This window comes from Mustelus asterias, chromosome 4, assembly GCF_964213995.1.
Source record: "Mustelus asterias chromosome 4, sMusAst1.hap1.1, whole genome shotgun sequence".
Classification (NCBI taxonomy): domain Eukaryota; kingdom Metazoa; phylum Chordata; class Chondrichthyes; order Carcharhiniformes; family Triakidae; genus Mustelus; species Mustelus asterias.
Window position 1 is genome coordinate 113,356,171 of NC_135804.1, and position 27,499 is coordinate 113,383,669.

General features: G+C 42.8%; 1 protein-coding gene across 2 annotated transcripts in view; it reads left to right on the forward strand.

The window, feature by feature from the left end:
• Nucleotides 1-27,499, forward strand: part of dacha (dachshund a) — a 387,374-nt gene that overhangs the window by 270,258 nt on the left and 89,617 nt on the right. For both annotated transcript variants that reach the window (XM_078211668.1, XM_078211669.1), the window contains exon 4: nt 25,707-25,879. In XM_078211668.1, coding sequence (XP_078067794.1) covers nt 25,707-25,879 — 173 coding nt within the window. The remainder of the gene's footprint in view (nt 1-25,706; nt 25,880-27,499) is intronic.

Here is a 27,499-nt window from a genome sequence, read left to right on the forward strand (position 1 = left end):
ACAGGGAGCTGGATGGACCTCTAGAACATCTCAGTCCTGGTCCACGTTCTTGTTCCGTGCGATTCCTATGTTGTAGTCAATTAATGGGGGGAATTCCCTGGCCGTTTGCGTATGAGGGATTCTCCAGTCCTGCTGGCAGTGCGCCCCTGCCCACAGGTTTCATGGCAACGTGGAGTGACATCAATGGGAAATCCCATTGACTGCGTAGGGACCAGAGAATCCTGCCATGCCAGTGAACAGCGTGCCATCTCCCTTCACCGAGAAACACACGGCTGTAAGGCCAGAGAATGGCTTCAAAGATTTTTACTAGTCATCAAATGACAAGGAGAGAAAGTGGAGGCTGTGGAGGAGAGATTTAGCTGAAGCACACCTCTTGAACAATGACTTCTTGAAGAATGGACCAAGGAGTAAAAATAATTCAATGATGTTTCTGACTTTCAATAGTGTTATGGATACAGTAGATGAAGGGGTGGAAGGGTAAGGGAGAATCAATAGTGATACGAAGGGTTGGTGGATTAATTGGGCAATAGAGAAGAAAAACTGATTCCGCAGCAACATGTTATTGCATTAAAACCTGTGTCCAGCCATACCCACTAGCTTTGTCAAACCTCAAATTAACTAACATTGCAAAGGAACGAAAATGTGAATATTTAAAAGATTAAATTTTATAAACAAAAAGGCATCTCAAAAGGAAACTACTTTCAAATAATCAGTGCAAGAGAAAACTACGCAATGAATACTGAAATGGGAGACTTTGTGCATTTAAAAACAACATCTTTGCAGTTTAAAAACAATAAATTCTATTTCCTTTTGGGTGTATGCTGGTTGTAAAAAGGCCTGGGGAGCCAATCCAAGAACACAGCTGTAAAGGCTGGTGAACTAATTGCTTTTCCTTCCGCTGCCTCATTCATCTTCATTCTTCACCAGTTACAGAAAATTATCAATATTCTCAGTTGTATTTCATCCGTAATCCCTTTTTTGTGCAGCATTAGGCACTGCCAGATGATTCCTTGGCAGGAGTCAGGGTGAAGAGCCATGAAATGCCACTCATGGCAGATGGCACTGTTCAGAAGAAATATGACAAACACATGCAATTTGTTAGCGAACTCTGGTATTACTAGTCATGTGAGCTGTCATAATCACCCGAGTGGCTTTGTGCTACGCGAGCACGGAAAGCCAGGCTCTCCAGTAAGAATAGTTTATCATGAAAACGTTGATTAAAATAGTCCCACCTATTCAGATACTTGTTGCCAATTGCACCATTTATTGCAAGATGCGGACTCTTTTCTTTACGACCCCATTCATCGGTGAAGAATTGTATTGTTTACCCACCTTCAATCCATCCCCCATGCCCCATGAGAAAAAGATGCGCTTGTGACAGAACAGCCACGTTACGTTTTTTAAAAATTCTTTCTTGGGATGTGGCGAGACCAATATTGATTGTCATTCCTTAATTGCCTTTGAGAAGGTGGTGGTGAGCTGCCATCATAAACCACTGTTGTCCGTGGTGTAGGTAGGTACAGCCACAGTGCTATCAGCGAGGGAGTTCCAGGATTTTGACCCAGCCACAGTGAAGGAACAGGGATATAGTTCCAATTTAGCATGGTGTGTAGCATGGGGTGGAACTTGCAGTTGGGGTTGTTTCCCTAAATCTGCTGCCCTTGTCCTTCCAGGGAGCAAGGGTTGCCAGTTCAGAAGGTGCTGTCTGTTGAAGGAAACTTGGTGAGTTGCTGTAGTGCATCTTGTAGATGATAGACATTGCTGCCAATATGCATTGGTGGTGGAAAGGGTGAATATTTGTAGATGGGGTGTCAATCAAGTGGACTGCTTTGTTCTGGATGATGTCGAGCTTCTTGAGTATTGGCGTTGCGTTGACCCAGGCAAATGGCAAGTATTCCTTCACAATCCTGATTTACGCCTTATAAGTGGTGGACAGGCTTTGGGGAGTCATGAGGTGAATCACTCGGCTGAATTCTCAGCTTCTGACCTGCGCTTGTAGCCACAGTATTTATATGTTTGGTCCTATGGTAACTCCTCCAGGATCTTGTAATGGGGGAATTAAGTGATGGAAATTCCATTGAATGTCAAGGGGATGGTTAGATTTTTTTTGTTGGAGATGGTCATTGCCTGGCAGTTGTGTGGCATGAATGAAATCTACCGTTTAATCAGCCCAAGCATGAATATTGTCCAGGTTTTGCTGCATGTGGATAAGAACTGCTTCAGTATCTGAGGAATTACGAAATGCTGAACATTGTCAAATGCAGTCAGTGCATAAGGAGGTGTTTATCAGTCTCTGAGTGTGTTACCATACTAATTGGTTTTGCACAGTTGTTTGGTGAACCTTTGGAAGTAGTCTTGCGAAGGATATTTTCACAGGTTTTATAATGACTAAAAGGCAGTTCTTCAGCATGCCTACCGGCTATGTGGGCAAAGCAGTTACAGAGCGAGTAGTAGAGAGGTCCACGAAAGGGAAAGATTTCTCATGTAATATTGGAGAAGCATTTTCCTTTTTAAACAATAGCCTACAATATCAGTGAATGTCAGCACCAGACTTTTAATGGTTTTTTTCTTCTGTGAGAAGGAAGTTGCACATTAATCAGACTTTAAGGTGTACGCCAGTAAAAATATGACAATTTCTTAGCACGGTGCACATCGCTGCCTGAAAGTAATTCCATGGGTTCCGTACAATTTCCTCAGGAGAACATAACTTTCCATTTAATAAACTGCACATAATACAGGTACATTTCAATTCCATTGCATTATACCATGCATCACACAATAGTTGAGAAAGATGTGTGCTGACAATGGGCACCATCACAGAAACACCAGACTGCCGCTTGTAAATGATGAGTTGCTGAAGGGAAATGACAATAATTGCATTTGATTACCTTGGCACACAGTAAGGTTATGTTTCTGAACTCAATAACATAAGCCCTTGCCTCGGCAGCAATTTATATCTGACCAATATTTCGATATCGAGCACGTGGTCACATAAGCCAATGGAGTGTTGCAGTGTCGGTTCAACTTGCTGCAAATGCTTTTATTGCAAGTGAGTTGGAGCCCGTGAGAGTAAGAGTTACACCTGAAGCCCTCCGGGCAGGAACAGATTTGTTTGGATTTCCAAAAGCGTACACACACGCCAGGCAAAATGGGAGACCACATTCTTGCCTGGGAGGAAGGGCAGCTTTGTTTGCAAGGTGAACAGCTACAATTCACTTTCTATGTTTATATGTCCCAAGAAAACTACATGTTTATGTCTTGAGATCCATAAAACTTACCATTTTTATAAAGACATATGCTGAGATTTATGGGACAGACCCAATATAAACACTTAAATCCTATTTTGTACCCATAAAATGTTATTAAAAGCAATAAAAAAGGCATATATCTTACTGCGTTCTATAAATGAATATAAGTATTGTATAGTAATGCATTCAGTTTCTGAGAAAGGGCATCTTGCAGCTAATGAAATGTTATGCTTTGATCCATGCAAATTTTTAGTAATTTTCAATGTAATACATTTAATGTTTGCCTTGAATTATATAATTCCCACAAATTTCTCCATAAAACACACCGTTGCTTAGTGAACATGATATTCGGCACAATAAGCTTAGCTCAAAGTATGCTGCTACATCATTGGGGCAGGTTTGACAGTAGATATAAAGCTAACAGCACTTACTGTTACTCATCGGAGTTTAGAATGAGAGGCGACCTTATTGAGACATATAGGATTCTCAGGGGGCTTAACAGGGTAGATGCTGAGAGTTTGTTTCCACTTGTGGGAGAGTCTAGCATAATTTCAGGGTAAGGGGTTGCCCATTTCTTCTCTCAAAGGGTAGTGAATCTGTGGAATTCTTTACCACACAGAGGGCAGTAGAGGCTGCGTTATTAAGAATGTTCAAGGCTGAGATGAACAGATTTTTAAGCAGTAAGGGAATCAAGGTTTTTTGGGGATTCATTGGGAAAATGGAGTTGAGGATTATCAAATCGGATCTCACTGAATGACAGAGCAGATTTGTTGGGCCCTACAACCTATTTCTGCTCCTATGTCTTATGATCTGTTATCTATTAGAAAAAACATACAATAACTTCCACTGAATGCATTATTACAAAAGAACAAAGAACAGTACAGCACAGGAAACAGGCCCTTCGGCCCTCCAAACCTGTGCCGCTCATTGGTCCAACTAGGCCATTCGTTTGTATCCCTCCATTCCCAGACTGCTCATGTGACTATCCAGGTAAGTCTTAAACGATGCCAGCGTGTCTGCCTCCACCACCCTACTTGGCAGCGCATTCCAGGCCCCCACCACTCTGTGTAAAAAAGTCCCTCTGATATCTGAGTTATACCTCGCCCCTCTCACCTTGAGCCCGTGACCCCTCGTGATCGTCACCTCCGACCTGGGAAAAAGCTTTCCACTGTTCACCCTATCTATGCCCTTCATAATTTTGTACACCTCTATTAGGTCTCCCCTCATTCTCCGTCTTTCCAGGGAGAACAAGCCCAGTTTACCCAATCTCTCCTCATAGCTAAGACCCTCCATACCAGGCAACATCTTGGTAAACCTTCTCTGCACTCTCTCTAAAGCCTCCACGTCCTTCTGGTAGTGCGGCGACCAGAACTGGACGCAGTACTTCAAATGTGGCCTAACCAGCGTTCTATACAGCTGCATCATCATACTCCAGCTTTTATACCCCGTCCTATAAAGGCAAGCATACCATATGCCTTCTTCACCACCTTCTCCACCTGTGCTGCCACCTTCAAGGATTTGTGGACTTGCACACCAAGGTCCCTCTGTGTTTCTATACTCTTGATGGCTCTGCCATTTATTGTATAACTCCTCCCTACATTATTTCTTCCAAAATGTATCACTTCGCATTTATCTGGATTAAATTCCATCTGCCATTTCTCCGCCCAATTTTCCAGCCTATCTATATCCTGCAGTATTGTCCGACAATGTTCATCGCTATCCGCAAGTCCAGCCATCTTCCTGTCATCCGCAAACTTGCTGATAACACCAGTTACAGCCTCTTCCAAATCATTTATATATATCACAAATAGCAGAGGTCCCAGTACAGAGCCCTACGGAACACCACTGGTCACAGACCTCCAGCCGGAAAAAGACCCTTCGACTGTTACCCTCTGTCTCCTGTGGCCAAGCCAGTTTTCTACCCATCTAGCCACCTCTCCTTGTATCCCATGAGCCTTAACCTTCTTAACCAACCTGCCATGAGGGACTTTGTCAAATGCCTTACTGAAATCCATATAGACGACATCCACGGCCCTTCCTTCGTCAACCGTTTTTGTCACTTCCTCAAAAAACTTCACCAAATTTGTAAGGCACGACCTCCCTCTTACAAAACCATGCTGTCTGTCACTAATGAGATTGTTCCGTTCTAAATGCGCATACATCCTGTCTCTAAGAATCCTCTCCAACAACTTCCCTACCACGGACGTCAAGCTCACTGGCCTATAATTACCTGGGTTATCCCTGCTACCCTTCTTAAATAACGGTACCACATTCGCTATCCTCCAATCCTCAGGGACCTCACCTGTGTCCAATGAAGAGACAAAGATTTCCGTCAGAGGCCCAGCAATTACATCTCTTGTCTCCCTGAGCAGTCTAGGATAGATGCCATCAGGCCCTGGGGATTTGTCAGTTTTAATGTTACCTAAAAAACATAACACTTCCTCTCTTGTAATGGAGATTCTCTCTAACAGGTCAACACCTCCCTCTGAGACACTCCCAGTCAACAAGTCCCTCTACTTTGTGAATACCGATGCAAAGTATTCATTTAGGATCTCCCCTATTCTCTTGGGTTCTAAGCATAATTCCCCTCCTTTGTCCCTAAGAGGTCCGACTTTTCCCCTGACAACTCTTTTGTTCCTTACATATGAATAAAATGCCTTAGGATTCTCCTTAATCCTGTCCGCCAAGAACATTTCGTGACCTCTTTTTGCCCTTCTAACTCCCCGTTTGAGTTCTTTCCTACTCTCTCTGTATTCCTCCAAAGCTCCATCTGTTTTCAGTTGCCTGGACCTAACGTACGCCTCTCTTTTCTTTTTGATCAGATCCTCAATTTCCCTGGTTATCCACGGCTCTCGAATCCTATCTTTCCTATCCTTCCTTTTTACAGGCACATGCCTGTCCTGCAGCCTTATCAACTGTTCCTTAAAAGACTCCCACGTGCCAGACGTGGACTTACCCCCGAACAGCCTCTCCCAATCAACGGCCACCAATTCCTGCCTAATCCAGCTATAGTTAGCCTTCCCCCAATTTAGCACCCTACCCTTAGTACAATACTCGTCCTTGTCCATTACTATCCTAAAGTTAACAGAGTTGTGGTCACTATTTGCCACATGTTCCCCTACCGAAACTTTGACGACCTGACCGGGCTCATTTCCCAGAACTAGATCCAGTATAGCCCCCTCTCTAGTTGGGCTATCTACATGCTGTTCCAAAGAACCTTCCAGTACGCATTTTACAAATTCCTCCCCATCCAGACCCCCAGCCCTAAACATTAAACATGGAAATCTGAAAGTTACTGTTGGAGATGAACTGCTTCTTCCGATACCAGTACCTCACCCAGACAATCATTATTGGAATGCATTGAATGGTGTGAATTTGATGTGTGTACCTGATATACACTAAACCTGATGAAGGAGATGATGGTTTGTATCTTGGGGCTGGCGGCATTTGGCATGACTGAGCACACTCAAGATGATGATACATTCCTGCTTTATGGCCCTTTTAAACTTAAAGATTACCCTCATCTTGCTATGGCATGAACGGCAAGCTGCTGCTGACGTGAACCTCTTGCTTCATGTCCCCAACCCCCTTCCCTCACACCAACCTTCCCTTCCTAAGTTCCTGCTTTCAGACCAACCAAGAACTGCTGTCTGCCAAGCTCCAGGAGGAGGAGAAAGCAACAGCACAGCATTGATAAAGGGATCCTGTCACCAGATCCACCGCTTGCAGCCAGCAGCTCAGATACTGGCACTGCACATACCCTGGAGGCCATCAGCATGTAGTGAGGCACCGGACATGGACGGCCTGCAGCTAGGCCAGAAATAAAAGATAGTTTGTTTTCGAGCTCACTGGAAGCTGAGGTGTCAGACAAGTGGCAAGTAATATTCACGCCACACAAATGCCAGGCAATGACCATCACCAATAAAGGGACAAACTAACCACCACCCTTTGACATTCAATGGTGTTACTATCACTGACTCCCCTCCACTGTCAACAGCTTTGGGGTTACCATTGACCAGAACTGGACTTGCCACGTAAACACAATGGCTACAAGTGCATGTCAGAGGCTAGGAATACTGGGGCGAGTAAATCAACATCCTGACTCCCCAAAGCCTAACCACCATCTACAAGGCACAAGTCAGGAGTGTGATGGAATACTCCCCACTTGCCTGGATGGGTGCAGCTCCAACAACACAAGAAGCTTGACACCATCCAGGAAAAAGCAGCCCGCTTGATTGGCACCACATCCCCAAACTCCCTCCACCACCGAAGCTCAGTAGCAGCAGTGGAGTTGAGGATTATCATATCTACAAGATGCACTGCAGAAATTCACCAGTGATCCTCAGACAGCATCTTCTAAACCCATGACCACTTCCAAAGAAGGACAAGGGCAGCAGATACATGGGAACTCCACCACCTGAAAGTTCTCCTCCAGCCACTCACCATCCTGACTAGGAAATGTATCATCGTTCCTTCATGGTCGCTGGGTCAAAATCCTGGAATTCCCTTCCTCGTGGCATCAACCCACAGCACGTGGACTGCAGCGATTCAAGAAGGCAGCTCACCACCATCTTCTCAACGGCAACTAGGGATGGGCAAGAATTGCTGGCCAGCCAGCGACGCCATGGTCCCTCGAATGAATAAGAAAAATCAAGTAGTGCTGAAAAGGACTGTGATGATGAGCATAGAGGAGAGCAGTGAGCGTGCACACCGAGGTGTTGGCTGGCTTGTCAGTCAGCCCACTGTCCAGGAGCATGGAGGGGCATAGCACAAAGCTTCCCCGCTTCGATTGCCCTTCTTCATTTACCTGTTGTTTTGCAGATACAGAGTCACAGGCACTGCCTCTGCCTACCCGTTGCAGCCTGTGTGTGGACAGGTCTTCCGGCATCCTTGGGAAGAGGCAGGAACACTCTGGTGCCAAAACACCTCCAAAAACACTCCCGACTATTTTAAAACATTTTCTAATTGAAAATGTTCCACAACTTTAATTCATCAGCAACCAAGGTGCCTGGTCCTACTGCAGGGCCCATCTTACTGCTCCACGTTCCTTTTAAGGACTGGACAATGCAGGCATTGCCAGGACCTCTGTTCGCCAAATTTGGAATCCTGGCATTAGATTAGCTGGTCGGGCAGTCTAACATCAGGGTAGTGCCAATTCAATATGTTCATGCAAGGCACCCAGCTGCACACGATCATCTCATTGAGGAATTCCACATGGGTCACACAGCTAGTGGCCCGTGGCGCTGCCTACTCACTTGGAAACAAGGTAAGCCTACATCATTTTGTGACACCATGCCAATGAACTTTGTATGCGCCATCTTTTAAACGTTTCTGCATTGCTCCAGCTCTGTGACCTAGAACAGGATCCTTCCAGTAAAATAACGAAAAAGTACATCTTTATTACTTTCAGGTTACCTTGACCTGAGACTGTGGTTAATTTTTTTTGGGAAACTGTAAAATTGAAGAATTTTTCAAATGAATAGCAAACATTAGAAATTCATACAGGTTATGTTAATATGGTTTGCATTTTCTACTACTGTACCCATCGGTGAATTAATTGTTTTTGTCCATTCATTTTTAAATGGGTGGAGTGAAATGGAAAATCTTCAATCTTTCTTGCTCAGCAGAAAATACGCTTTGGACCAGATTTTGTTGTAGCAAAAATCTAATGGTCGAATAATCTAATGGCGGCTGTCTTGAGTTAAGTCTGTGCCTGCGCCCTTCATCCCGAAAGATACACTTGCCCACACTGTTAACATCGTAGTGAGGGAAACCAGACATCAGGGGAGGAATTTTCCCATCCCGCTCACCATGGGAATTGTAGCAGGCGGGGGCGGAACATGCAAAAGTCCATTTACCTCAGCTTTGGGCGACTGTGGCTGGAAAATCCCACCCCTGGAGTCTGGGTGAACAGGGCCACCTGAAACGGCGTCTCCGTAACCAGTCAGATTTAAGCAATAGGAAATAAAGAAAGGATTTCAGTGGGAGAGCAAATTAAGGGCGGGTGAATTCAATGTCAAATTTTAAGTTTTAAGTTTATTTATTAGTATCACAAGTATGCTTGCATTAACACTGCAATTACATTACTGTGAAAATCCCCTAGTTGCCAAACTCCGGCACCTGTTCGAGTACACTGAGGGAGAATTTAGCATGGCCAACGCACCTAACCAGCACGTCTTTCGGACCCTGAGAGGAAACCGGAGCACCCAGAGGAACCCATGAAGACACTGGTTGAACATGCAGACACTGCATAGACAGTGACCCAAGCCGGGAATCGAACCCAGGTCCCTGGCGCTGTGAGGCAGCAGTGCTAACCACTGTGTCACCGTGCCGCCCAAGTGCAGAAAGAGAAAAAGAGAAGGAAAGAACAATTGGATTGAGAGAGAGAAAAAAATAAATGGAAAAGGATGCTTAAAAAAGATTTGAAGTGTTTATCATCACCTAAAGCAATGCAAAACCTGAACGAATGTGACTCCCCTTGCCATAAATTTATCTTCACTGTCAGAGAGGTTGATTGGCAGTCATTAACACTAGCATGTTACTTAAAGGATACTTCTGCTATTAATTACTGGCTCTAAATATTTGTGGCAAGTTTAGTTCATATCTATTGCACAAATACAATGACTTTACAACATTCAATGCATGCCAATGGTGAGGCAAGCAGGAACGTGCTGTATTCGTGAAACTAATGACAATATGGACAGCTTCTGGATAACTGCGCATCTGCTTCTCACTGAAGTTCCTATACCATATACCAATAGATAACGACAAGCGTCATTAGCCTCACTGTTATTTCGACACATAATCTTGTCCTTATTTCTCTAAAATAATTTATATAGCTCAATGGGCTCATAATTCCTGTGCATATCACGTCTATATTAAATAACTCAGGGGCACCTCTCTCACACATTGTGTATAGAGATCCAGACGCCCATTATTTCTGTATTAGAAAATTAAAGCAGTGTTGTCAACCACATATCTTTCAGCAACTTAGTTTGTGTTTTAACATAGGTCTGAATATAGTGATCAAGTATTTTCACAGTAACGTCATTGCAGTGCTAATGTAAGCCTACTTGTGACACTAATAAATAAATTTTAAACTTATAATATTGTTGCTGAATTTCCTCACATACATTACATCACACATTTACAATAGCCAAGAATTAATGAGAGATGGCTTTAAACAAGTACTCTCAATTTGTGTTTTTATAATTTTGCATGAAGGTTTAATTACACCCAGGATTTTTTGATTTGTTCACGGGATATGTGGGCATCGCTGGCAAGGCCAACATTTATTGCCATCCCTAATTGCCCTTCAGAAGGTGGTGGCGAGTTACCTTCTTGATCTGCTGCAGTCCACCTGGTGTAGGTACATCTGCAGTATTAGTTTGGGAACTCAAAGACAGTGACCCAGTGACAATGAAGGAACAATAATATATTTTCAAGCGTAATTTGGATGGGGTGCTGTTTATCACAAAGGATACATAGTACACAAACAGGGCATTCAACCCAAGCAGTCCATGCCAATCCTTATGCTCCACTTAATTCTGTTCCTGTTTTTCCTCATCTGAATGTAGCAGCATAATCGTCCCCCTTCTTCCTCATATGCTTGTCTAGTTTATAAGCATCCATACTATTCACATTCCCCACTCCCTGTGGTAATGACTTCCACTCTCTGAGTAAAGAAGTTTCTTCTGAATTCCCTATTCGATTTCTTGGTGACCAGTTATACTCCTTCCCCATAAGGGGAAACATTTTCTCTGTATCCCCTCTAAATTACAAAATGTTTTAATAAAAGTCTCCATAGGATCACCCTCTCAACTTACTTTTCTCACCCGCCAGTTGGAGAATTGGCCAGAGCCCCACATTGCTTCTATTGTGGAAGGCTATTGTGATATTAAGTACCACATATCACATCACATTAGGCACTTAAATGGCCAGCATCAGGCCTTCCCTGGGATTAAGGTTCCTGGGGACAGCGGTCATTGCTGTCAGAGCCACCAGGAGCAGTGGCAGCTACCAGTGATGCACCTAGAGGCCCAGATCAACTAGGGAGCCCAAGTCAAGAAGTGTGGGATGGGCATTGAGAGGGAGAGGGAAATAGGGGACGGAGGCCAGGGGAATGGGGTTGGCTCTCCGTGGTCTTCTCCCTTCCTGATGCCGGACCCCGAGTACGTATATGACTGAGGGAACCCCACCCCCGAAAACCTGTCCAGCTTTGCTTTTTGGGCTTTGTGTCTGCTATTCCTTACGCTGAATATCAGCAGCGATGGATAAGGCCCTTAAGCTATTGATGAGCCTTCCTGAATGGGCTTAATCAGGTGGAGACAGGAAGATGGCAGGGTCCCCATAATGTATCCTCTCACCGGATTAGACACACCACCACCTCACCTCCCAGGGGCAGCGGGGTGTGGGGGAAAGGCAAGAGCATTATGTTCTGCCCAATAACTCACCCTCTCTTATATTTTGTATCAGATGATAGGTAGGGCCTGTTGGGTTAGTAACTCCAGGCTCTGGGTGTCTACATAGCAACGTTTTGAAATTAGATAAAATCTCTCTTGTAGTAAAATGTCCCATTCAACAACTAAATGTCCTGCACCTCATGCTGTTGGCCCTTGGCTGAAACCTTCACCCTCATTAAGATTTTCCTCAAGTTGAACATTTTTGACCATTGTTTCCAGAGTGGAAACATTTTGTATCAGTGCTATGTATAACTTGAGCAACACTGTGAACATGTGGGAGTGCAATCCACTGAGAGAGAGAATAGAGATAGCTTGATTGATGAAAAAGAGCTGCATATTCATCCTTCAAATCAACCAGAGACCCTCAGTTACAAATGGATTGTATGCTCACATCTCCATTTCTGCTGTTTAGTCCCAGCTTATCATCGGCTTTCTAATTCATATCTGTAGTTCATCAAAGAAGAAAAATATTTAAGATCCAGAACACAATCGGGTATCCTTTTATCAACTTACACTGCCCTTCAACAAAAAATTGTAGGACACCTTGCAATTAGATTCACAAGATTAAATGTTTGGGGATACAGGTATGGATTTAAATATTCATTTCTTGATATTAATCTTTTAAAATGTTGAATATTATGTTAATATTTTCACACACTTGACCGATGGTTAAATATGGTTATAATGACCACTCTAGTGTGCTTTATGCAGGAATGGCTGTCAGACAGTTGATTAAAACATGAGGTACAGCTGAGTGCTTTCATCAGCTTGAATCCCTTATATCAGCATAAAGCAGACTGGAGCATTAATTATTACTATTGGTAGATATATTGTGACGCAACTATTGAGCTAAAGTTAAACTCATTCTAGATATACTAGCTTTCAACATGCATTCAACACCCATGGACTTCGAATGGATTCACTGTGATTTGATAACCTCATGAGTATGGCAGCCATAACGTAGCAATGGTTCAGAGAACACCTGCATCATAGAAATCATAGAAACCCTACAGTGCAGAAGGAGGCCATTCGGCCCATCGAGTCTGCACCGACCACAATCCCACCCCCACATATTTTACCCACTGATCCCTCTAACCTACGCATCCCAGGACTCTAAGGGGCAATTTTTTTTTTAACCTGGCCAATCAACCTAACCCGCACATCTTTGGACTGTGGGAGGAAACTGGAGCACCCGGAGGAAACCCACGCAGACACGAGGAGAATGTGCAAACTCCACACAGACAGTGACCCGAGCCGGGAATCGAACCCGGGACCCTGGAGCTGTGAAGCAGCAGTGCTAGCCACTGTGCTACCGTGCCGCCCCACTTGGGAATGGCAAAAGCCATACAGATCTGCAAAGTTGTATGTTGCATTTGAACTATGGGATAAAAATAGCTTATTTGGGAAAAGGCCACCAATTCAAATGAAAAATGTTGGGATAGTCTCATCATGGTGTTTAAGAGTGTGAGCTTGCAACGCAGAATGGACTTGATTGGATCTTTGCACTAATGTTCTGGCAGAACAGGACTTCTGTCCATTCTTCTGACATCACCGCAATCTTAACCCAGTGTTTTGGGTCAAGGGTCACCACTGCAGCACCCAAACAGGTGGCAAAGGATCTTTAAGAGGCAGAGTGCCCTAAAGTCAACTGGTGGAACCTTAACACCTGTAAAGATTTTCAGAGGTGTAGACACAAGGTAGTCCCAATCCTGCTGGGTGATTCCCATCTTGCTGCCAAAGCAACCTTACTGCAGGTGGTCAATTCCAAGGATGCCTTGGGAAGCATCATCCAATTAAGAATAGCAGCTGGAGCTAGCACTCAGCTGTCCAATGGGAGGGTCTGCAGAGTTCTCCTGCTGGCAGTCACACAGAGAGATGGGCATAGCTGCAGCAGGCAGGAGAACGGCAGGGCATCTGAGGATGGAGGATACATGAAAAATTCTTTGTGGCTGCAGTTGCTGGGTCATCATTTTGTGGGGAAGGTGGTGTGTGCAGAGAGAGAGAGAGAGAGAGATTCTTCCACAGGATGGCCTACCCTGCAGCTGAGGCCCTGTAGCAAATGTGGTGTCAGGGTGGGGGAGAAAATGGCCTTGCCGGTTACCTGGCCTGCATCCATGATGAGCCAGGCTTCATCCACAGTGTGAGGCTTGCTTGTTGGTGGTAAGATTCTGGCAACAGCCCCAACTTGGCCCAGAGTGGCCAGTTGATTGCCACTCGTTGGGTACCCATTGTTGCTGGGGGGTAGCCACTTCTGTTGCTCAACTGCCTCCAGCAAGGTCATCTGGAGGTGGGAATTGTTGAGCCCACTCCCACAGGCCTCAATGGATTCCAGCCAATGTATCAGACTTCTTCTTCACTCTTGGTCAAGGCAGAGACCCAAATTGGTGAGACTTTGGGGAAGAAATGGAGGAATACTAGGCCCTCTCCCTTTTAAGTGTCATTAATTGTTGTTATGCTGGGCCTGTATCACTTACCACCAGGCTGTCCTAGAGATTAGTGATAGTTGGGGTGGTTGAAGGAATCTGAGCCAAGAGACAGGCCCTCTCTTCCCAACAGTATTTACACATGGCGAGTGAGGAAAAGGAGCCAGCGGCAGTCCTTGCAGCATTAGCAGGATAGAAACCAGAATTGGGGCGAGGAGGCAATAATAGGCCTCAAAGCCATATTTGCTATTATCTCACCCAATTGGAGACACATTATTGAAATACTGTGCTATGATTCTGACCAACATTGTATCCAACTTGGGATGGCTCAGTTATAACACAGGAGGCTGAAGATGCTTGATGTAATGGCGAGCATATCTCCACAAACCAAAGAGTTTAATTAATAAATGGAGAGGATGGAGAAAGTTAGAAAACAAAAGTTGTAAGCCTATTTTTTTCCAAATAAATATTCCTGTTTTGTTTATGATGATCAAGGCTCCTAATGCTCTGGAATTCAATGCAGGTTAGACTGGGATTGAGCACCACTATGGTATTTCTGCAGAATGTCTTCCCTGACATTTCCAGTCCATGATATACCCCGTTGGAATTGTGCCGGTGTCAACTTGGCCTACAGGACCGACATCTTGTGTTCCGAATCTGAATCGTTTTAGGTGCCACTTGATTTCTAATGTCTAATGGTACACACCCTTGCATTTCAACCCTTGCAAACTTCACTTAAATGGATAGTTCAGAAGTAGTGCGCAAGCTATGCAAGGCATGCAATGCACAGGTATTACGAAATCCCACAAATCGCAGTTCCAGAATCATCGTGCTTGGCGGAATCTTGTTATCCAGTTTAGCTGGTGATGGGAAGAAATTAACTGTAAATTCAGAGGGATAAGAAGATTGGTGTCAACGGATTCAGACACTCATTACTTTGGTAACCACGACCAGCACCCAGTTGCCTCGCCTAGCTACTTAGAGTCAGGTGAGCATCTCAGTGTTAAGCATCAGCTATTACTACAAAAACAAAATTAAACCTTTGTACGTCAGTCTGAGGCTCAAAACCATTAAAAATGCCCCAATTTTTTGAACAATAACACTTACTTGATACATTCTTTAAAAGTATTGAAGGATAGGAATGTCCCTAAACTCTAAGGTTGGTGGGGGACGGGGGGGGCTAGAGGTAGGGGGGACTAGCTGCAGTATGTATGACACGTGCTACTGTGTCTGCTTTGGTTATCTGGAGTTAGGGAATCCCAGGGGCTCTGACAGTGATATTCTAATTAGTAGATACTGAAGTTATTCATGGGCTCAAGTACAAAAGACCTAAAGAAGAAGAAGAAGAATAATATAGGCAAAAGAATGAGCTAGTTCCTGTTCATCAGAAGAATTGTTTGCAAAAACAGTTTCTCCTTAAACTGGATTAGTTGCTCTGGCTTGTTCAACAACTTGCTTTTAAAAAATTGTAACATGTTTGCTGACAAACCATTTTGTGATGTTGAGCCTGATATTCAAACCCAACAAATGTAGTGTTAGTAACATCAAGCGAGTTAGCACAATGGTTAGTTATGAAAACCCACAACTAGTTTGACTTTGTCATATAGTTTACAAACTCTTATGCGTAAACAAATGTTGAAAGATCGCTTTTGATTTTCTATGTTGGCCTTCGGCTGAGGTTCAGAGCATTTTGAATGACATTTCTGAGGTAAACATCAACTCTAGTAAAGTGTTTGCTTCCAGTTCTCTTTTCCTGGGAAAAGCACAAACCAAGGATGAAGTTAGGTTGCAGCTAGTGCAAGCTCAACCTGTGAGAATTGTGCACCTCAGGGTGGACATCTCTTGCCATTTGGTCATAGTGCATTCATGAGCCACATTGGGATCCAAGATCAAACTTTCATCACAGCACACCCTGAAGATGGCATCAATTCATTCTAAACACAGCCCACACATTACAATGCTGCTCATATTCAGTCATTTTAAAAAAGTCAATGTTATTTTGGTCAATGTGTAACATTTTGTGTTAATTTAAACCTGAAAGAAAGCATCTCTCAACATAAAGAAATTCTTTTATTGATTTGGTTGGTGGCCACACTATTGGCAAGTGCCTCAGTATCAGAACTCAGAACTCAATAGTTAAATTATCACAGTTTTTCTTTCTTATAAAATGTGATCTTTGGTCCTAGCAAAGGAACAAAGATCCAGTATATTAAAAACATGATGCTCAGAAGAACAGATTGGCCAGTGTTTACACGTCTTCCCAGTATAGAGGAAAATTGAGGCTTTGTTGAATCACAGCAAGTACAACTTGTAACATCACAGGACGTTTATACCACAAGAGGTGATGAGATAGATGTGGACAAGGAGGTCATTCCAGCCAACCTAGATTATCCAATCCAGAAAGTTTGACAGTTCCACCATCAAAACATTCAATTGTTTCTGAAATGATTACAGGAATTTTATTTATCATAGAAAGAAAGAAATCATAGAAACCCTACAGTGCAGAAGGAGGCCATTCGGCCCATCGAGTCTGCACCGACCACAATCCCACCCAGGCCCTACCCCCACATATTTTACCCGCTAATCCCTCTAATCTATGCATCCCAGGACTCTTAAGGGGCAATTTTTTTTTAACCTGGCCAATCAACCTAACCCGCACATCTTTGGACTGTGGGAGAAAACCGGAGCACCCGGAGGAAACCCACGCAGACACGAGGAGAATGTGCAAACTCCACACAGACAGTGACCCGAGCCGGGAATCGAACCCAGGACCCTGGAGCTGTGAAGTAGCAGCGCTAACCACTGTGCTACTGTGCCGCCAGTCTCCAGTATTCTATCCTGAAGTCCTTTCCAAGTATTCATCATTCTGTGTGTAATAAATAACTGACATGAGCCTTATTCTGAATGTGTCCCATTGCCTACCCTCCCTCTCCCCGCCAGCATCATGTTACTCAACCTAATCTTCCAGATTTAACTTTTTGCACATCTCACAGGTCTCTTCTTCAAGAGTAAAAAGCTCAATACTAATAAAATGAATGATCATGCTACGGTACAAGTCTACTAGAAATTTGACTGGGTTTCAGATTTAGTCCAAACATTAAGTGACAATGAAAGACATCCCATTGTTTCTTTAAGGTCAGAAGGTTATAATTAATACGCCACTACAAATACCTCTCTGCAAGCATCCAGTGAATTATGGATGTCAAGGTGACAGCACATTTGCCTCAGGTATTTACCAAAGCCATTAGTGTTGCTGTAGGCATTCTCTATCTATTAAGAATGTTCCCTTATGTAATAGTCAGAACTCTACAGAGAAGAAATTTAATTCATATTATCATCAAAAATAATCAGTCTTCAAATCTGTAATGAAAAACACCACCTGCTTGTTTACCCACAGATCTCTATCTGCATAATGAGCAATCTCATGCACATTGATTTTAAGATTTCTCTATTACCAATTTAATGTGTTCTCATTTTAAATACGACGCACCAGTATGCAATAAAAATATTAATTTCCAACATGACTACTCCACTGAGCATCACCAGTACATTCTGTTCAAACAACTGAATGGATATATTACTCTACCAATACTTAAATAATTGGAAGATGATTGCGAAAAAAAAATCAAAATTTGAATTGGTAGCATTTTCCAAATTATATCACTTTGTAGAACACATTTCTTTGATACTGTATATTTATAAATCTAGAATAGCATAAAGAATATGAATAATAGAAAAATCTTGATGAATATTAAACTAGATGTCACTGTGTATTACAGTACCCAACAATGTAGGTATAATGGATATAGTAATATCATACAAGTTATTTCACTTTGCCTTTTGAATATTTTCTATTATTTACCATTGCCGGTATTCTTTATTGTAAATACTTCCTGATTCTAAATTAATAGGAGAATGGATAAAATCGACACTCTAAATTATGAGACCCCAAAAGAAACTTAGCTTCTGTCCCAATTATTTAACTTTGCTTAACATTTCAGGAAGCTTATACTAACCACTCTCCTCCTGCAAAGGTCCATATAGAGAGGCTGGGGAAGATGCATTTTGTTATCAGAATGCAGAGCATATTGCTGCCCTTACACCACTGCACCAATACATTGGCCTGACAGTGGCCGGTATCAAACAATGACAAAGTCCTGTTGAAATGAATTGCGTTAATTCAGAAAAGTTGCATTTCACAGGCCATTGAGTAAACCAGCAATGGTAGTTGCTGAAAATGCATCTTAAAGGAGAAACACAACCATAATGATCGAGGTAGTGGTAGTGGTAGTGGAGAGATCGATAAATGGTGTACTGGTAATCAAGTTTTGAACATCTTTCTCACAACATGGTACATTAATAGATTATCAAGAATACACCAATAATGCAGACCCACAAGTGACAAAAATATATTCATATCATGCTCAAAAAAACACAGCTTTATTTTTTAAAAGACATCTTAAATAAATGTGGAATCAGCTTCCCAAGTACCTTTATTCTTATGACAGATCCTGAAACAGATATTACTATACAAATATTTTAGTTGGCAAGTGGCATAGAAAGGACTATGAAATCTTATCCAAAGTGTAATTTTGTCAAATGATGAATTATCTTTTTAAAAGATAAGTAACCATTTGACATGTGAAGTCTCCTATGCTGCAAATAAATTGAACAAAAGCTAAACTGAAATTTCAGGCACCTGGCTAACTAAACTCGCTTAAAGTATATGTATTGTAGATCTCATATTGCCTATTTGAACACCAAGTATTAGAGCTACTACTGATAAAATGTAACACTATTAACAGGATGTTATGATAGGCACAGATAATCTAACAAAACACATCTCCATAAAGTATCAGCTTACATTCTCTGTTTCATATTCACACACTGTACTTGTGAACTCAATTGCTCAGTCTGCCAAGATGAGGAAGCAAGTGTTCTCCGGTTGTGTTTAATTACCTAATTTATGATCCATTTGCTCAAGCACTTCAAGTGGAAGTAAATCTTTGTGGGGCAAAGAGAAACTCCAGTCACCCACTACCAGAGGGTCACAGGACGTTGTCAACCATGCCACACTGTCTAGTCAACACAATCTCACAGTCACACACCTGCTTAGCCTACACTAACAGAATTGAGCCAACAGTAAAGCATAGTTTGCACGTATCTTTTCTTTTAGGCCTACAAAGACCTGTGTGTGTGTGTGTGTGTGTGTGTGTTGATGACAGCCAAACTAAGTCATCTATAAAGATAAGAACTTTGATCTATTAAAGGACGTAAAAGGCCACAGAGTGGTTGGAGAGCATGGCTACTCGGTAAAAGGACCATTGCACATTTCAGGAACCACACGTCCAAAACATTCAGAGGAGGAGGAGCAAAAAGGAGAAAAACTGGAACATAAACAGAATTAACTCATGGCTAAAGCACAATCTGTGTAGCTTTCCCGTACCTTCCAGCACGGTGACTAAACTGTTTACATGTTGAGGCCAGAACAAGAATACTAGAGTGACATTATGTAGCTCAGTTGATAGTACACCTTAAGCATAACTGTCAATCATTGAAAATACCCTCTGTAGCTAACCCTTCAGCAAGAATCACAACCGTCAATAGCAAGCTCACGAGGAATTCCCTGGCCTGCTGGGAGGGGAGGATTTATAACCAGTCATGAACACAGGGATCCTCATTCTTAGCAGCAATTAGTTTAACACCCAGGGGCCTCCTTGGGAACTCCAAACAACTCATCACATCATCAGTACAATCTGGTACATTAAAACATGATTTGATGCCGATTTGTAAACATTATAATTATAGGGAAATGACTCACAATACAAGTGCAATTTAACATTGTGATTTAGATATCTAGGTGTGAAGTCTATCTGTAAACTGGACATTGTAGTGAGACAGAAGGTTGAATCTAACTTCTTCTGGTGTTTGAGAATATAGCCATGAATTGTAGGATGTGTTTATTTCTATGCCATTGAGCTACCCGTGTGCAGATGATCAAGAAACAAAGATGTACTGAAAGGCTGTTTTTATTGCTTAAATAGTTACCTTCACCATGCTGCCGTTATAAAGTTTCCAATTACAGCAAGCAAGGAATGATCAGAAATAAATGGGTTAGGTAGAGAACAAAGGTTCTGCACATAAATTGCAAAAGAGAAAGTTACATCAAGGTTGCTCCTGCGCAGGTCTAATTTAGTAGAGTTGAAAAGAATGGGGACATGTTTAGTTTCTTAACATGCTGGCCTGGCCTGCTACAGCTACTGATTTGGCGAATGAGGGTGTTATGGTTCAGGCTTTCCCTTAACATTTTGCCTCACTGACCTTCCTATTGTAATGTTGTGCATGGATGAGTTCATATTTACTGCCAGAACAGAACTCTGCGAGATTATTCAATCCAAGAGGTCTCTGAAGGCAGAGCTGCCCATCATCCATAATTAAACAGTTCAGACAGTTACACTGAAGCCTGATGAGTAGGTGCTCATACTTCATCTGCTTTCTGTACACCTGTTAATACTGCTGCCATATACAGCCAAATTACAACAAATCCTCTGTAACCAATTTCCCGACTGACCTGGTCTTGTCCCGTTTACAATTACACACAGAATTTTCATTTCCTGGCAAAGAATTCTGGTATCGTGGAATTGGAGCCAACAGAATTTGTGATGGAACTCAGGTTTTGGCCTTGTTCACAAAGCCATGGCAGATTTTGATTGGTGAAGATTGCCATCTCCAAAAAAAAAGTGGGCGGCACGGTAGCACAGTGGTTAGCACTGCTGCTTCACAGCTCCAGGGTCCCGGGTTCGATTCCCGGCTCGGGTCACTGTCTGTGTGGAGTTTGCACATTCTCCTCGTGTTTGCGTGGGTTTCCTCCGGGTGCTCTGGTTTCCTCCCACAGTCCAAAGATGTGCGGGTTAGGTTGATTGGCCAGGTTAAAATTGCCCCTGAGATGCGTAGGTTAGAGGGATTAGCGGGTAAATATGTGGGGGGTAGGGCCTGGGTGGGATTGTGGTCGGTGCAGACTCGATGGGCCGAATGGCCTCCTTCTGCACTGTAGGGTTTCTATGATGATTTCTATGATGCAACACGTGCTTTTTCTGCCTGCCCTCTAGCAATGTTTGGGGACATTGTTGGGCTATCCCAATAACCCCATTCAGATACATTTCCAATAGACTCAAGGGTAAACATATCCTGATAAAAGGTCTCCCATTGGTTATTTATTTCTTTGTCTGTAATGATTGTCTCAGCTTAGATTGGATTTTGAACTTTATCTCCATAATGACACTGCAACAAATAGCTCATGCTGGTTAAATGAGTGCCGGAGGATGATTGGAGCAATAGTAGGTGTGGTTCTGGGCTGTATGTGGCCTCTTTTCTTTGCTACCTTACAAACACCATAGATCAGACTTTTTTGTGTTGTGAACTCAGTATCAAGTGGGCTAGTAACTGTATACAAAGTACATCATAGTTCATTATTGTACATCTACTAATATATCATGAAAAAATTAAGGTTCAAAACAACGTCAAATGAAGGATATTGTGGTCGATTTGCATTCAAATCTGATGGTGGAAACCAAGTGCGTGACTATTTAAAATAGGCAGTCTACTTATCCATTCAAAATTTGACAATTTTAACCTTCCGGTAGTTGGATGCATCAGCTGTTTGAAGGAGGCAGCAGCACATGAATGTATACAAACTGAGGTATAATCCCATCAGAAGGAAGGAACTTTATTGAATTTGAATGTACTTTAGAATAAAATCTTCGACTCTTCCAAAAACAATATATCTTGTCCTGCTGTCATCCTCATTTGAACTCTGTTACCCTGGATACCATACCTGGTTTCCACAGAATCCCTATAGTGCAGAAGGAGGCCATCCAGCACATCGAGTCTGCACCAACTCTCTGAAAGAGCATCTTATCCAGGCCCACCCGCACCGCCCTATCCCGTGCATTTACCGAGGCCAATCTATCTAACCTTTGGACTGTGGGAGGAAACCGGAGCACCCAAAAGAACCCCACGCCGGCACGGGGAGAACGTGCAAACTCCACACAGTCACCTGAGGCTGGAATTGAATCAGGAGTTGTGAGGCAGCAGTGCTCTAACCACTGTGCCAACATGCTGTCCTGGGAAGCTGATTCTTCTTGACATACAGTTCCAAGAAGCAAGGTGGAACTTTTTATCTAGTATGATCAACAGTTATATAATGCTCTGCACACAGAAGGGTTGAACGATGTGCTGACCTTTGCTGATGGAGCTTTACTGAGCTCACCTCTCAAATAATCATACAAAACTTTGCAATATTGCTGTGAAGACTTGCTCTCGAATCATAGAATCCAACACTGCAGAAGGAGGCTTTTCGGCCCACCGAGTCTGCACCGACAACAATCCCACCTAGGCCCTAGCCCCGTAATCCCTGATTTACCCTGATAATCCCTCTAATTTACTCATCCCGGGACACTAATTTAGCATGGCCAATCAACCTACCCGCACATCTTTGGACCGTGGGAGGAAACCGGAGCACCCGGAGGAAACCCATGCAGACACGGGGAGAATATACAAACTCCACACAGACAGTGACCCAAGCTGGGAATCGAACCCAGGAAGCCTGGAGCTGTGAGGCAGCAGTGCTAACCACTGTGCTATTGTGCCACCCATTCTACTAGAATGAAACAATAAATAAGTAAGTAAGAAGGATAATAATTTACATCAATAATACCCTTTGGGTAGATAGAGGAATACTTGGAAAACTGGTAATTCTAAAAATGTTTTAGCGATATTAGATAGCGATTGTAGTTTTTCTAGGTTTCTATAAGGCTTCTAGAAAAAGTGAGAGGGCATGGGATCCAAGGGGCTGCTGCCCTGTGGATCCAGAACTGGCTTGCCCAAAGGAGGCAGAGAGTGTGTATAGATGGGTCTTTTTCTAAATGGAGGTCGGTCACCAGTGGTGTGCCCCAGGGGTCTGTTCTGGGACCCTTGCTGTTTGTCATTTTCATAAATGACCTGGATGAGGAGATGGAGGGATGGGTTGGTAAGTTTGCCGACGACACGAAGGTTGGTGGGGTTGTGGATAGTCTGGAGGGATGTCAGAAGTTACAGAGGGACATAGATAGGATGCAAGATTGGGCAGAGAAGTGGCAGATGGACTTCAACCCAGATAAATGCGTAGTGGTCCATTTTGGCAGGTCAAATGGGATGAAGGAGTACAATATAAAGGGAAAGACTCTTAGTATTGTAGAGGATCAGAAGGACCTTCGGGTCCGGGTCCATAGGACTCTAAAATCGGCCCCGCAGGTTGAGGAGGTGGTTAAGAAGGCGTATGGTGTGCTGGCCTTTATCAATCGAGGGATTGAGTTTAGGAGTCCGGGGATAATGATGCAGCTATATAAGACCCTCGTCAGACCCCACTTGGAGTACTGTGCTCAGTTCTGGTTGCCTCATTACAGGAAGGATGTGGAAAAGATTGAAAGGGTGCAGAGGAGATTTACAAGGATGTTGCCTGGATTGAGTGGCATGCCTTATAAGGATAGGCTGAGGGAGCTCGGTCTTTTCTCCTTGGAGAGACGTAGGATGAGAGGAGACCTAATAGATGACCTAATAGACCTAATATAAGATGTTGAGAGGCATAGATCGGATGGACTCTCAGAGGCTTTTTCCCAGGGTGGAAATGGCTGCTACGAGAGGACACAGGTTTAAGGTGCTGGGAGGTAGGTACAGGGGAAATGTTAGGGGGAAGTTTTTCACACAGAGGGTGGTGGGCGAGTGGAATCGGCTGCCGTCAGTGGTGGTGGAGGCAAACACAATAGGGTCTTTTAAGAGACTCCTGGATGAGTACATGGGACTTAACAGGATGGAGGGTTATAGGTAGGCCTAAAAGGTAGGGATATGTTCGGCACAACTTGTGGGGCCGAAGGGCCTGTTTTGTGCTGTAGTTTTTCTATGTTTCTATATCTCGTTAGTTAATCACCAGCATTACGGCATTTTATCTGTTCACAATTGTGTCAATTAACCTTGGCACATTTTTCTATGTTAAGCACATTAAGTAAATACTGGCTACTGGCATTGCCTCTGATAGTAAAATATATAAACTAGTACTGTTGAAGACTCCAAAATTCCCTTTGAGGGAGAATTTGTCTGATGCCTCTGAACACCAATGATTGCCAACATAAACAGCACCCAGCCAATAGCAAGTTCAGTTCAGAATTTGATGTCTCGCTGCAGGAGGGTTAGAAAGTCATATTGTGGGCCCACACTAGATAATCCCTCAACATTGAGGAAGATTTGAATGTACTGTTAAAATTACAAATGAAAGGTTAACCAATTGTCCCCTTATAATTGCAATAAAAGTTAAGTTTCAAAATTCAGAAGGTACGGATCATTGTTTCCAAATCCACCCTACGTTAGAAATGGGGCAGATTCAGCAGCAATGAAAATGACCTGCATTATCTATTGGACATAGTTCTAGATAATAAATGGTGAATAAAGTACATGTACTCTGTGGTTGGTTGTCTTTTAACTGTAATAAACATGACTAAAAACAAAAAACTACGTTTAAATGGTGTCTTCACAGATGTTGATGAAGATGTTGATTTATATGCATGAGAAAACCAAGAAAATTGCCATCGTTGTATTATTAAGAACTTCTATAGAACACATTTATTAACCAACATTGTTAGTATATTTAACCTCATTTACAGCACCATCACAAGAAACTTTTTCTTTTTTCTAACCTTGTCTCAACTTAACTTTTGCTTGAAAATGATAAGCCATTACAATGCAAGTGCTAAACATTGCATTATGCCAGGGATATCAAAGAAAAACTTAAGTACTTAGGGAGGAGATCCCAGAATTTAATTGCTGATATCAACAGGTTGTCGCCCATTCAGTCATAAATGTGATTTGAAATTTTGCTATTGTTTCTTGCAACATCATCTTCAGTGGTAATATTAGTTGTAACTGCCATCTAAGTGGTGCCAGAGATGATGCACCTCCATATATGCTTTCCAGGGTAAGTCCCTACACAAAATTGTTTACTCATTAGAGCCCAGACGTGTAAAGTTAAAGTAAGTAACAAAAGAAATGTAGGCTGGACTTCTCCCATCCTGCCCGCCCCGGAGTTTTAGCGGGTGGGTTGCAGAGAATGTGAAACGTCATCGACGGTCGGGCGGGAACCTCCGGCTTTTAGACCAGCGCGGCCGGAGAGTTCCACTCATATGCTCCTGATCAATATAGGCCTCTTGAGTGAGTGAAGTATCTGCTGAGGGGGTCGTCAGGTTTTAAGGAATCATTGCATCCTCCATTATTGAGATGCCAGTTAGGAGTCAACTAAATCGGACAAATGACCACAGGTATGACTTAGTTAATAAATTACGCTAGAACATTAAAACATGTCTTAACATTTTTGTCAGATATTTAAGAGTTGTTATATTAGGTTGTAGTTATATTAGTTGTTAGATATTTAAGAGTTGTTCCTTTCAATTTAAAATAACACAAAGTGTTAAATCGGAGATGGAATGATGGTCAGATCCGAGCAGAAAAGACATTAACGCATACAACCTTTTTTTTCTATATAAAAGGATTAGAGTTGCCATTCATGATGATGCCCCACCCCCTCATCCCTGTCAGCCTACCTCCTGCATCGGTTACCATGGCAATGAGCCAGATGAGTCACCTCAGCACCATAGCTAACATGGCAGTGGCAGCCCAAATGCACAGTCCCCTTTCCCGAGCAGGAGCTTCTGTTATTAAGGTAAGCCTGAAATCATTGCAATCTTTATGTGGAAATAACTGGTAATTGGGATTTTGCTTCCCTTCGTAATCAATAGCAAAACTGATTAACTGTTTTATTTTTCTAAAGGCTATTCCACATCCAAATGTGGCCTGACTTTTTACTTGAGAATGATGGGAGCGAAAAACCTTAAAGCTCAAGGTTAAGTTGCACAATAATAGAATACAGCACAAATCAATTGTACCGTGTGCTGACCTGAAAGGTGTGGTCTGTAAACTTGACTTTCAATCCAGGCTACAGACAACTGCACACACACATAAGCCTGATGCATAAAACAAACTGTTGGGCTTTTCCTAAAGGTGCAATGAAGAACAACAGTCAGATTTCAGTTCCCTTATCTATACTGAACCAGTACTATATACATGATGCAGTTAGATTTGAGATAGTATGCTCTGGCTTTATCCTCATTAATGGTGGGTATACATGGGTGCAGCGGGAGTGGTGGATAGAAAAGATAGCTTCAAATGGCTGATAGCTTAAAAGATTCTTTTTTTTCATCTCAACTGCTGCTTTCACCTTACCACGACACACTTTGAAATTTTTGATTCCCCACCGCTTATTCTCTTCATCATTTAATTTACCTTGCTTAATTTGAGAATGGATAGTAACACACCTGAACCTGCTATTCTGTAACTGACCCACAGGGGTGTGCAAGAGTACACCTGCAATTTCCTCCTCTTGGATCTAGGAATGGGTGTACTACTATTTGAGGCAAATAGGAAAAATATCATTGCACTCGGTCATCTAAAGTTCTTACAGGTCATTCCTTAAAAGAAGGAAAATCTAGGGAAAGACTTCCGGTATAAACGTATCCCCAGCCACCTGTATAATTTGAAATAGAAGAATACTTTCCGAGGAATCTTTTCCATTCAGTGATCCTTTCAAGTACTCCCATCGCTGTCCTCATGCATGCTTTAGAATGTCTGCTTATGACTTGACGTGGCTCCTTGTAGTAAAGTTAGCACTTTAGACTGGTCCAGGAGGTTGAACCGATAAAAGTAAGAATTGAATGTACACCAGTACCTAACTAGGTTACTGGGATTTTCCAGCTTGGACGGTTCAATTTCGACCCCTGTCTAAAGTGTCAATATACAAGTTTGTGGTTAAAGTTGTTTCAAGCTGCAAGACCACAAGACATAGGAACAAAAGTAGGTCATTCAGCCCATCGAGTCTGCTTTGCCGTTCAGTGAGATCATGTCTGATCTGATCCACTTTCACTCTGTAACCCTTGATTCCCATACTGATTAAAAATCTGTTTATCCCGGCCTTGAACAACCTTAACAACCCAGCCTCTACAGCTCTCTGTGCTAAAGAATTCCACAGAATCACGACCTTCCCCAAGAAAAGAAATTCCTCCTCATTTCTGTCTTTAATCAATGACCCCTTGCTCTAAGAATATAGCCTTTGATTCTAAACTCTCCCAAAAGGGAACCAACCTCTCAGCATCTAACCTGTGAAGCCTCCTGGGAATCCTATAAGTCTTAATAGGGTCATCTCTCATTCTTCTAAACCCCAGTGAGTACAGGCTCAACCCACTTAACTTGACTACATAAGAAAATTGCTCCGTACCCAGAATCAACC